The sequence below is a fragment of the Taeniopygia guttata genome, chromosome 4, assembly GCF_048771995.1.
Source record: "Taeniopygia guttata chromosome 4, bTaeGut7.mat, whole genome shotgun sequence".
NCBI classification, from domain to species: domain Eukaryota; kingdom Metazoa; phylum Chordata; class Aves; order Passeriformes; family Estrildidae; genus Taeniopygia; species Taeniopygia guttata.
The window spans coordinates 4,103,658-4,115,817 of record NC_133028.1 but is presented as its reverse complement, the minus strand read 5'-3'; the positions used below and the strand labels follow the sequence as shown (position 1 = coordinate 4,115,817).

At 37.5% G+C, this 12,160-nt stretch overlaps 1 protein-coding gene across 6 annotated transcripts in view; it reads right to left on the bottom strand.

The window, feature by feature from the left end:
- The window catches only part of CTNNA2 (catenin alpha 2), a 471,460-nt gene that overhangs the window by 28,055 nt on the left and 431,245 nt on the right, over nucleotides 1–12,160 (bottom strand). For all 6 annotated transcript variants that reach the window (XM_030270317.4, XM_072927892.1, XM_002188730.7 and 3 more), the window contains 4 exons: nucleotides 9,391–9,504; nucleotides 5,931–6,112; nucleotides 3,539–3,644; nucleotides 808–942 (listed from right to left, as the gene is read on the bottom strand). In XM_030270317.4, coding sequence (XP_030126177.1) covers nucleotides 808–942; nucleotides 3,539–3,644; nucleotides 5,931–6,112; nucleotides 9,391–9,504 — 537 coding nt within the window. The remainder of the gene's footprint in view (nucleotides 1–807; nucleotides 943–3,538; nucleotides 3,645–5,930; nucleotides 6,113–9,390; nucleotides 9,505–12,160) is intronic.

The following is a 12,160-nucleotide window of genomic DNA, read 5'->3' as shown; positions in this document are numbered from 1 at the left end:
CTGTACTTGAGTTAGAGGATAACGAAAGTGTCATGGGGCTAAACTAGTGTGAAAGAAAAAAAATCATGAAGAGCAGTCATTGCTTCTTTGTGGTTCTAGCATACTCCCAGAGGCTCAAAGGCCAACAGGAGAAGGAAAAAAAAAGTTTAAAAATGTAAAAAACTCATTGCTTATGATATTACTGCTGCCTGTCTTTATTTCTCCAAAAGGTTGTGTGTAAGAAGTTTTTAGTGTTCATTGAAATAACTGTGTGGTATTAGAGTATATAATCACTGTGATTGCAATAGTACTTGAAAACAGCATATTCATTAAAATTTAAAATATTTTGCTGGCCTTCCAGAGTCTTTTGCTAAACCTAGTGTGCATTGGAACCTGAGTGAATGAATCCCATTAGTCATCACCATCTTAACAATATGCACTTCATAGAGAGCTGGCTTCTGCACAGAGGAAGGAAGTTACCAGTACTAGCAAAGGAAAGAATATTTATAATGAGCAAATATACAAAAGCTCCAAATAATTATAATAGTCACAGCTTGGCAATGACTTTCTAGGTTATGAAATTACTTTTCTTTTGGAAGAATGAAGATTCTACAAGGTTAGTATAAACAAAGGGTAATTGGAAAATCAAATTGCTCTACACAAGTTATTGTAAGGCCTGGAATAATGGTGATAGAATTAAAAAAAAAAAAACAACCAAAACTTGCTTATGAATCAGTGGATTTTTGTTTTGTACATTATTGCAATCAAAAATTCTCCCTTTCAAGTGCTACATGGGAAACAAATGGCTAAACACAAATCCCAGCTTACCCCTGATACAATGAGTTCTCCTCCCAGGTTCTGAACTTCTGCCTTCACTTTGCTGCAGATATTGAGCTGGTGGCAGTACAGGGCAATGCGCTGCAGGTAGGCCAGCAGATCCTGCTTGCAGGCTGAGTCTGGGCACTGCAGACAACACAAATACTGATTAGATGGAGCTGAGTTCATGAGATTAGAGACAGGTAATCAGATAAGTGGCAGTGTGTGTGTATTAGGTGGATTTGTTCCACTTTGTCTTTACATGAGGTACTAGAAAAAAATCTAAAACCTCAAATTCTACCTTTCATTTAACTCAAGATTTATGAATTACAACTTAAAGATGCACTCTACCTTTCTGAAAAATAAGAAACCTGTTTACTAGCATTATGAAAATCATAATTTTAAATTCTGCTCTGCATTAATTTATATAATTGTACTGAACAGCCATAAAGTCAGGTTTAACTTGAAACTCCAGGTTGCCTACTGGACATCCAAGTTAACATCCAGTATGGACCAGTTAATGTCCAGATAAACCCAGTTCTGAGTGGTTACCCCCACTCCAATTCCAACTCCTGTCTGCCTGGCAGCTCCCCTGGCATTTGTGCAGACGTTCAGAGGATTAGATTAGGTCGAATGTGCTGGATGTTGTGAGGGTTTCATAATCAATAGAAGTAGAAAGGGCCCCAGTACAATTTATTCATAGTCTCTGGGACTCTTAATAGAAACTGCATCATCCCTCACAATATCAACAGCATAACAAACAACAACCTTGTAGTTAATATTCCAAGTCTTGCCTCAGAAGAACAGACCTCAGTAATTCACTCTGAGGAAACAGAGCTAAAAGGGCCCACTGCTAACAGCATGTCTCCAATAAATACTCTTTGGGGCTACCCAGCAAAGTCTGGCTGACAATGTTCCTGCATAGCTTGGGGAACAAAGATTCCAAATCTGCCTTTTTATCACCTTACAGAGTTTATGCTCAATTAAAAAAAAAAATTATCAGAGTCTTTAAAGAAAAACTGGTAGAATTAAATGCATATGAGTCAACACCATCACAGCTCCAACCTTGAGATCACTGCTCTGGCCCCAGCAGCTAATGCTGGCAAGGAATGTGCTCATGGTGAAGTAGTTGGATATATTGTTGTCTATAACCCCAAAGAGAGCCATTTGGCTTTTTTCTTGCCCTTTAAAGGTAATTATAAACATAGCTGGAGCTTCACTATAGAGCCTCTTTTCCTCAGACAGTCGCCACAACTTTCAGGCATTAATCCTTAAAAGTCCTCTTCTCCCTGAGGATGCAAATTTAATATAAAAATATTTACTTAGTTCTGGAAGTCTAGGAACTGAAAGGAATGAGTTTAAAGCAATACTTCTGAAGAGTTGTAAAGGCTTTAAATATAAATACCTTGGAGTGAAAAAAAAAAAAAAAAAATGTAAGGGCTCTTCCATAGGAATAATAATTAAAAATGCTACTGTCCACAAAAAGTTTATATTGCATGAGGGTCTCCAGAGTTCTGTGAAACATCATTGAAGTGCAAGCAGTTAAAACAAATACTTCATTCTCAAAATAATTTCACTGTTTATTATTAGGGTTACAGTCCTTTGAAATTTAAAATATGACTCAAGTCAAGGCACTCTAAGCATAACAAGTCTCCTTCTGTTTCTTTCTTTAAAATATTCCACCTCTGCAAGTACTGCAGACCAGGAATTTCATCAGCTGACAGATAGATTTCTTCTTTCTTGTGTTAAAATGAACAGATGCTACATTTGAAAGACTGCAAGGGGTTAACTACAGGAAAAAAATACTTGCTGCTGCTGAAGAAGACCTAAACCAAACATTTCTGAGGTTACAGGAAAATGGACAGCTTTGGGTTTTTTGCCACTCTGGCCCATATTCCATGGCAGGGTGTGTTACACACTATCACACTCCTAATTGAAGAAGAAAATGACATTCTTATTTTGAAGAGAAAGACTAGAGGAAAGGAAGTTACCAGTTCCCACTTCCAGCAAATTTTCTCTTGATGAAAATGAAATGAAAGAGATTATATGAAATTTACAAAGGGAAAAATAGTGAAGCTTGATTTGCCTGAATCTAAAACTAGCTATGTAGGACCTGGATTTGAAATTTGGCTCTTGACTTTTCATATGATGCTTCCTCTTGCTCTCCAGATCAACAGATAATCCAATCTGAAAATATATATACAGCAAGGTCATCTGTCCAGCTGTGACATGAATTTGGTAAAGGAAGTGAGGACACAGACCCTACAACATGCACAATACACTGAAGCAAACCAGAAAATAGGGAGTCAGAGAACCTTGAAGGAGTAAAGAGCCAAATCAAGGGAAAATTGCTGGAAGAATGAGCTGGAAAGAATCTAAGCATTCCTAGGGACTTGGCAAAGGGAATGGAGCATCCAATTCCCTACTGCTTTTTTAACAGCAAAGTCATTTTGGATGTGATGATCTCACAGGTGTTTTCAACCTGAAGGAGTCTCCATCTAATTCTAACAGGCCCAGAAGTGAGGCTGGGGAACAAGTCAGGCATTTCTGAGCTTTGGAGAAACTCATTTATGGCTTTCCTGTTCTGCAAAATGCTGATGGGTCTAGAAGAACCAACTTCTATCCAACGGGAAGATCAGGATCCAGGCTCTCAACAGGTAATTTTCTGTTAAGACAGACTTTTCCTGCAAAAGGGAACTCATCCATAGAGGTTATGTTGTATTTCAGCTCATTTTGGGGCTACCTGATCAGCTACTGCCCGTGCCAATTTGTCCATCCTGGATCCTGCCTCTGCAATCTTCTTGGCTGCGTTAATGACATCGGATGTGTTCTTCAGGGGGCCTTTCCCTCTGTGAAACACAAGACAATTACCCACAATCTCAACAAATCACGAAAGGCACCAGTTTTAGTGACCCTGTTTAGTGCTCATTTTTAAAATAGTAACATGAATGTCTTCTTAATTTATTACTATTTTGCCTTTTAAGTACTTTATAGTACAGCTTGATTAAGAAATCTGTCTGCTGTATTTCCTCTCCCTTACAAAATGCCTCACTGGCAATTTAGTCCGATGGTGCCTTCAAGCACATGAGCTGTACTTAATAGTAGATGCATTTTGAAGTGCTCATTAAGCCAATGTTGTTCCTGGAATACACAACTATTTCAAAATGATGTGATTCCCAAGCCAGTGCTAAATGTTCAGCCCATCATGTCTAGGGCAAGAATGTCACATTTTAGAAAATCTATTTGTAGAAGATTTTTTGTTGGAAAATAAAGAGAGGTGAAGCACAATCATTATGTTACACACTTGAATGTTGCACTTAAAACATGTATAATTAGCTTTTGGCCTGATCTTTCACCATATTTTTAAGATGCTGCACAAAATCCTGATTTTAGTCATTAAAGCTACCAAAATTTATTATGACAGAAGGTCTCCACAGACTTCTGTGAGTTTTCATCAGACTCAAAACTTTACTCCTGCTTGTACCAATAAAATTGCTGCTGGTCCTGAGAAAGTCTCAACTGGAAGTGAAGTAATTTTCCATTTTTTTTTAATGTGGAAAATGACAATACGATCAACCTTTTTTAATTAAAGAAAAGGCATTTTTTCTAAGCACAACACTGCATTATTTTTGGAATTTTTAAAAATCTATATGGCAAGAATAACATGCTGAAACATATTTCCACTTTAATCTTCATTCCAGACTTTCATTACCACTTTAAACAGATGAAATACAAGTATCCCACTTCTGGTGAACTTAAACTGCAGCAAAAATACTTCTTGGTGACCTTGTGTGCTTCTACATTAATTACATGAGCAGCTCTGACTGTCACAAACTCCATGCATTTGAAAAGTTATTCTATTCTAACACTGCTGAGGTTACAGCCAAACAAAGAGGTGTGAAAGGTTTGTTTCTGTTTTAATGGAATATATTAAACAACTTGTTATTGAATCTGATGCAGATGGAGGTGCACTTTGATTTTTTTTTATTTACTTCAAATGTGTCAGTAGTTTTTATCTCATTCTTAAATTAGTTTTGTTCTTTTGATGCTAGAAAATGCAATTATAATTTCATGGCCAGTATATCAAAGGTTGTCCAGGAGGTTGCAGAAACTCTGCATATTCTGGGCTGTTGCTTTAGAACATCATTTCTTCCTTCCATGATACAATGACACTGTTTGGGCAGATTCACTCTATTTTTTGTTGATAGAAGGATCAGAGACACCAAGAAAATACAAATAAAAAAATAACACAGAATTCTGTAAAATATCCTCTCCATCCACTTCCACCTCTTTGCCACTATCCCAGGTTGCTGCGAGCCCCAACCAACTGGCCTTGAACACTTCCAGGGATGGGGCAACATAAAGAGATGAATAAATGGATGTATGATTTTAATCCTGAAAAAAAAAAAAAACCCAGGAAGATTTTCATCCAGTTTTGTGTAATCACATTTTGATAAATACCATTTAAACTTTTGAACCCACTTTAAAAATAAACACTGTACAAAATTTAATTTACTACGGTGATCTGGAATTCGAAGTCTTGTAAACCTTTCTTCCTGGTGTGATTAACAATATGACCATAGTAAAAGACAATAATTCTGTTTACATTGTATCATTAACGAGTGACCTTTTGACTCTCTGCAATTAGAGAAGAATAAGACATCAATAGAGAAGAGAAATTAAAGCAATAAAAAAAAATCATTACTGACAGGCTCCCACGAAGCAGTAGATCAAACCAGTTCATTTGGGATTTTTTTTGGAAGGAAGTTCAGTGTTCAAATGATATAAATAGTTTTGCCATTATTTTTGATTGACACAAATTGTGCTGAAATGTTGAAAGTTCAGAGAGGCACATGCATTTAGATGGGTACTAAATGAAATGGCACTGGAGTGTCTGTAAGGTCACAGACTAACTTTACAAAATGATCTGCAAATAAAAGAGACTTGCAAATAACACAAAAACTTCATGTGATTAATCCCACTTGGACAAATACCCAGGGCAATGTATATGATGAGCATTCCTTGGCTTTTCACCCCCAAACCCACAGCAAATCACCTCAAAAGGGTAGAAATCCAGCAGAAAAGAGAAGATGTAACACATTTGAGCTCCTCAGCTGTGCTTATTTTGTCCTTACCTGGTGAAATCTGTCATTTCCATCATAATCATGCACATCTGCTTGGCCAGCACAATGATGTCATTGCCACTGTCATCCCACTTGGCCACCTCTGCATCCAGCTTGCTCTTTTCTTGGTGGAATATCTCCACCTGCTCAGCAATCTTTGCCTTCTCCTCCTGGGGCAGCTGGGCCATGATAGCCTGGAGAAAGAACAGGAGTTGGGCATGAAAATAGGAAGTTACAAACTGGATCTTTCCAGTGGTCCCAACAGCTTGAGTTTCTTTTTATGGGAGATGAAGATGCCAAGTAAAATCCAGTAGGAATTTGATTTCTGCCAGGACAGGTAAAAGCACTTTCATGTTTATGCCTCTTGCACTTTCAAGATGATAAAATTTATATTTATGATGCCGTGATTATTTATCAGTTGACAAATGACGATTGAATCTCAATTTTGAAGAATAAAATGAGTGACATTTATGGGAAAAGGCAGACTGAAATGCTGTGTCTCCCCTAGTCTCATCCTCTGTCAGAAACAGAGAATTTCATATTAACACAACACTAAAATAAGCTATGACAAACAAGACAATACATTTGAAGTGAATTGTAACAATTCACTTTTTTTATCTTTTGGTATCTTTTCTAAATTTACAATATAGAAAATTGTAAATTTTACAATTTTACAATTCTAAAAGAATTGTATCTTTTAATGATATTTAGGGATCCAATTTTCTCCTGGAAGGGAGCAAAAAGGAACTGAACAGGTTGGTACTGATCTGCCCCAGCATGAACAAGGCAAGAAGTTCCTGCTCTCCTCAAAAAAAAAAAACCCTAAAAAAATTATAATAATGACTTTTGAAGATCAAATGGATACTTTGAATAATGATTTCCAAGCTAAGCTATTATTTGGCTCTAGGGGTTCTGAAGACCACATTATGCATTTAATGGGGTGTGACACATATTTAAGTGTCGTTACATTTTTTTCTTGTTTATGTCACTTTCAATCAGCTGAAGTCTTTTTTTACATATTCTTAAAATGCTCTTGGCTTTTAAAAATTCGTAATTGACCTTTTCCCAAACTGAAATTAAAAAGGGTTATAAACAGTAGATCAGAAAATGAGAAATTTGCAAGTTAATCAAATTAAAATTCAAGATGAGTTTTAATTAGGCCTTATCAATGTAACTCAGCAGTTTCAAATGTTAGCATAATAGTCTTTGCACAGAAAAATGCAGTGTAAGTCAAGCTAATAAATAAATATATAAAATGCACATAAAACAACAGAAATGAGGAATTAACTGAAGTCGAGAGCATGTGATAGGAGTAGTGAAATTTGGGAAGTTTATTTGTATGCCTTGCCTGGGGTTTCTTCAAGTGGCTGCTTCACCTGAACACTCTTTAAACTGGTAAACAGTGCTTTAATATTTCTGTTCCAGCTGCTGATGTGCTTTCAAAGCAGCCATATCCTACAGCAAATGATGCCTGTAAATTCCACTTTTATTTCTACTGAATACCAACATAAGTCTTTCTGCTAAAACATGACCAGCCTTATGGAGTAAGCATATTAAACAAATCCATTCCATTGCACGAATAAGAATTTTGCATCTTTTCCATAGAAAAGGTTCAGGTAAGATTCTGTTCTGCTTAGCACTCTAGACTGGTGACTGGGCAGCTTCTGCTTAACATTGTTTCTCTTTTAAGTTTTTATGATTTGTTGCTTCCTGTGCCACATTGCAATCTATGTTATTCAGGAATTGTCTTTATGATATATTATGTTTATACAGTGTGTTGCTGATCAAAGCAGAAGGATTTAAGTGTAGCAGTAATAATAACCACAATAAATGTAATAGAATTTAAGGCTCCTAAATCCCCAGGTGAACTCAATTCTTAGTTAAAAAAATTACTGCAGTCTTTACATGGGTTTCAGATCAAGAAAGGATGACATGCTACCCAGTCCTAAATGTAACCAAAAAGATGAGGAAGGCTGTGAAATCTGACAAAATAATCTGTACTGTATCTCAATTCTTTTATATCTAAGATTTGCTTTAGTAGTCAATACTTTGAATATCTCAAACAGGAGTTTATGCCCTTTAAAATATAAAAATCCCAAAAGATAGTCAACTACATCCAGAACAGTTCTGTCAGTAGTCTCACAGTAAGGAATCCAGGTATTTTTTGCCTTAGGGATGACATGATAAAACTCCCATTTTTCTGATACATGGTATGGTTTATTTACCATCTATATTCAATATTCAGGGAAAGAATTTTAAGACAAAAAGAAATCTCTGCCCATTTCACTGGATTCATGCCTTGCATTTCTCCCACACCTCTGAGTAGGCTTCTTTCAGATTTTTGTTACTCCACTGTTTCTTTGCAGGGTGTAAAACCTTTGTGTCAAGCCCCAGCCTACAGCAGCTGAGAACTCCTCTGTCCTGGTCCTCTGAGCTCTCACAGCATCTTTGCCTGCTGGTCTTTAGGTTCTCAGCCCTACAAATCCTCTTTCAGACTCCAAGGTAAGAAATCCCCATGCCAGTTATCATCTTTTGCTGGTGTTTTTGAGTGTGTGGGGAGCATACTTCTTATTTAGCCCATAGCTTCACTTCTAGCACATGAGAACAAACCAGACTTGTGTGAAACAGCCATGAAAATCATCCAGATAATTCCCAGTTTCCTGTTGGTTCTCTCCTGGAAACTGTTAAAAGGCTTTTCTTTAAAAAAACCTTTCTTTCCAGTCAAAAATATTTTCATGACACATTAAAATTATATTCTGATTTTTTTTTTAATAATCTGAGCTGAGAAGATTATTCAATAAAAGGCAAACAGTCATCAGAGGGTGGCACAATCCTGAGTGTTAACAGGAATATTCCTGAGTGTTAACAGACTTCACTTCCCCAGCACCTGTGACCCCCGAAGCACTCATCAGCTTAATTTGCAATCCCCATGCACAAGCTGAGGTCGCAAATCACAGTGACTGAAGTTTATCATGATGTAATTACCCTGGTAAAATTACATTGACTCAGTAGCAAATGTCTTCAATTACAATTAAATTACAGGGACTACTCAGTAGCTTAAACAGATCTTCTTGACAGGTTTGCACACTGGGAAACATGACTAATGTAAGATTTCTCTGGATACAGCACATGGTGCACTGATGGGATTTTTTCCTTTTTTTTCGTTTTTTTTTTTTTTTATTTGCTGCCTACTCCCACGGTTTCAGCACATTCCAAACCTGCAAAGCCTCCTCTTACAGCACTAGCTGGAGCAGGCAGCTGATACTAGGCACCACAAAAGCCTCAAGACCATTCAATAAATGCTACTTCAATAGGTTTGACATGAAAAAAACCTTCAACACCTCCGTCAGACTGGTGCCATCCTTTGTTAAACAACCCTGAGGACTGGAAATCACTGCCTTTGCTTCCTGAGGCAGAGATTTTATTGGTCACTACTGGACACTCACTGGAGGTGTGTGGGGTTTGTACTCACCCTTGCACTCTGGCCAGCAATGAGTTGGTCATCCTCAGTCTGGACACTCGTTCGGCTGCGCACATCATAATCCTCCTGCTCAAAATCTGAGTCGTCCTCGAGCTCCTCAGGGGTCTGGAGAGAGACACACCCAGGAGAGAAAGCCACAGAGAGGAGATGACAAGCTTAGAAAGGACACAGACCAAGTCCTCTACACAATGAGCTCTTATTTCATTGACTACCTGCCCAGGAAATGCTGTTCTGTTCTTCTCTGAAATGAATTTGTCTGCCCCAGCAGTCAGGAACTGAAATTGAATTGTCTTAAAAATTAAATTGTTCCAACCCTGGTTTTCTTTACAAATGGCATTTGTCATTACCTTGCCACAACTTTTCTTGCTGCAATTTCTCTTAAGTCTGTTAACATGATGAATGCAGTTCCAGGAACAATCATCCTTTGGAAACACTAACAACTGGAATGCAGTATTTTAAAATAATATTATTTCATATATAAATGGATGACAACACTATTATGTTACTGGAAACTACATGTAATCTTCAAAAGAGAAAGTAAATACCTGGGGAAAAGCAGCTAATATCCTGGAAGAAAAATTAATTAAAGCAAATAGGAGATTTCCCATTGAAAGAAATTGTAAATTATGTCAACTGGTTTTGAAAACAACATGAAATTTATAATCTGTGTAATCTTGTTAGTTCACATGGTCCTTTTCATATACACAGTTTTAGAATTTGGCTCATCCCCCAGCTGAGAACGTAATGCCTCCACTGCTGATGCTACAAATGATGGGAAGGTTTCTCAGAAGTTTGATTAAATCAAGTTACATATTTTCAGGCTTCAGATTGTTTAAAATGTTGGAAGGAGGGAGAAAAAAAAATAATTGATGGATCTGTTCATTTGGGGTTTTTCAACTTCTAGCATAAAGTTAGGAGAAAAAAAGTCCATATTTATATACAGAGAGACAGACTTATTAAAATCAGTATTTAGTATGATCGTTAATATAGATGGTGCAAAAAAGTGGCAACTTTAGAAAGAAGATTATATTCAATTTTATGCTTGAATAGGATCTGCTACAACAGCCTGGCCATGAGTAAGTTCTGCAGTTCATGACAAACGTAACAGGAAAAGAAAACAGAGTAACTGCAGAGAAATCCTCACCTTACTGGACACCCATCACCCCCAGTGACAGCCTGGAAGTCCAAAGCAGCACAGAAGAAATCATCCAGGCTGGCATTTGGTGCTTGGAGACAATGTCAAGTTTCCTGGCAGAGGTGCTAATCACTGCCAGTTGTCATTACAGCTCTGTCTGGGGGATGCTCAGTCACCAGGAGCCGCTCCAAAGCCTCCAACGTAAGGCAGAGGAATTTTCTGGTGATATTTCTGTTCCAGCCTGGCTTCCAACACCAAGTGCACATCCCTGTGTGTAGCTGCACAGTGAAGTGCACAGGATGGGGAGAGTAAAACACAGCCACCTTTGTCTGACTTGGAGAGTATGAATTAAATATCTGCTTTGGTGCTGAGTGCTGGAGGGAGAAATAACCGAGTGTGACAGTGTGGTAATGAAACTTGGTCTGCACCTCTGAAGAGAGAAATGCACAGAGAGTTTGTGTAACAGGGCAGGCAGGAGAGTTCAGATAAAAAATGAATTTACCTTCTTTCTACTGTCACAGGTAAAACAGAAGGATTGCTATCCATCCAATGGTCTTTTTTCCCAATCACCTTTAATCTCTTTGCTCCCTCTACTCAGCTGCCAGAGGGCAGGATGAGACCTTAAAATCTGTCATAAACAAGCACGCTACAAAGAGAATCCTACAACTCTCCAAGCAAAGAGTGTTTGCTATCACAAGGCTCAGCTTTTCATCTGCCTAGGCTTTGCTGTTTAGAACAAGAGCAGGGTGGAGAGCTTCAACAAACCAGCTGGCTCTCCCCCATCCTCCAAATCCACTCAAGCCAGTTTTACTGAACATTGTAAAGCCAGTACCTTCTCATATCCCAAATATACTCCTCTTAGTTTCCTCTGTTTCCACTTTTACAAATAAGATTCTAAAATAAAACGTGCAGTCCTTTCCAAAGCTTTCATAGTCAAACTTGAATTAAAGATATTACATCAAAATATTACATGTCAACATGGTAACCAGTAAGGACATGAAGCTGCCTCTTAAAAACAAAAAAATATTCTGAAAATTGTATGCAAGGACTTATTCCTGAAGAAATATCCAGAAAAAAATGTATTGCTGTTACTGTCTGACATTCATGATCTTAAAATCTGTGGCCTTTAAAAGACTGAAATTTAATGGGTATAAATGTTGAACTTGGAGAAAATGTAGTGCAAACCAAAAGAGCAAGTAATGCAACTGTTAGCAATATACTACAAGCACAAGACATCTTCCTATTTCCCCTCTGTACAAGTGAGATCTAATTCAAAGTGATCTTTCCAATTCACTCTTTTCATGTTTTCAAGTGTGGTGAATTTTACACTCATTTTCTTCCCCAAACAGCTGCATTTTGCATTAGGGTGAAGAAGTGGAGTTAACTTTTATCTGTATGCTGCCATTTCAAGCATTTCCACACTTTTCACTGTTGCTCCATTGCTCTGTCTCAGCTGATCCCCTGGAGATGCAGCCCATATAAAATAGGGTCTTCCTTTTGTTTAGACACAAAGGTAAAAGAAAAAAAATATATTGAATATTGAATTAAAGGACTACTCTTAGTAAGCCTTCTAAATACACCAGAATGACTCTAATTTTTGTGCACAACTAACAGGACCTTGATATT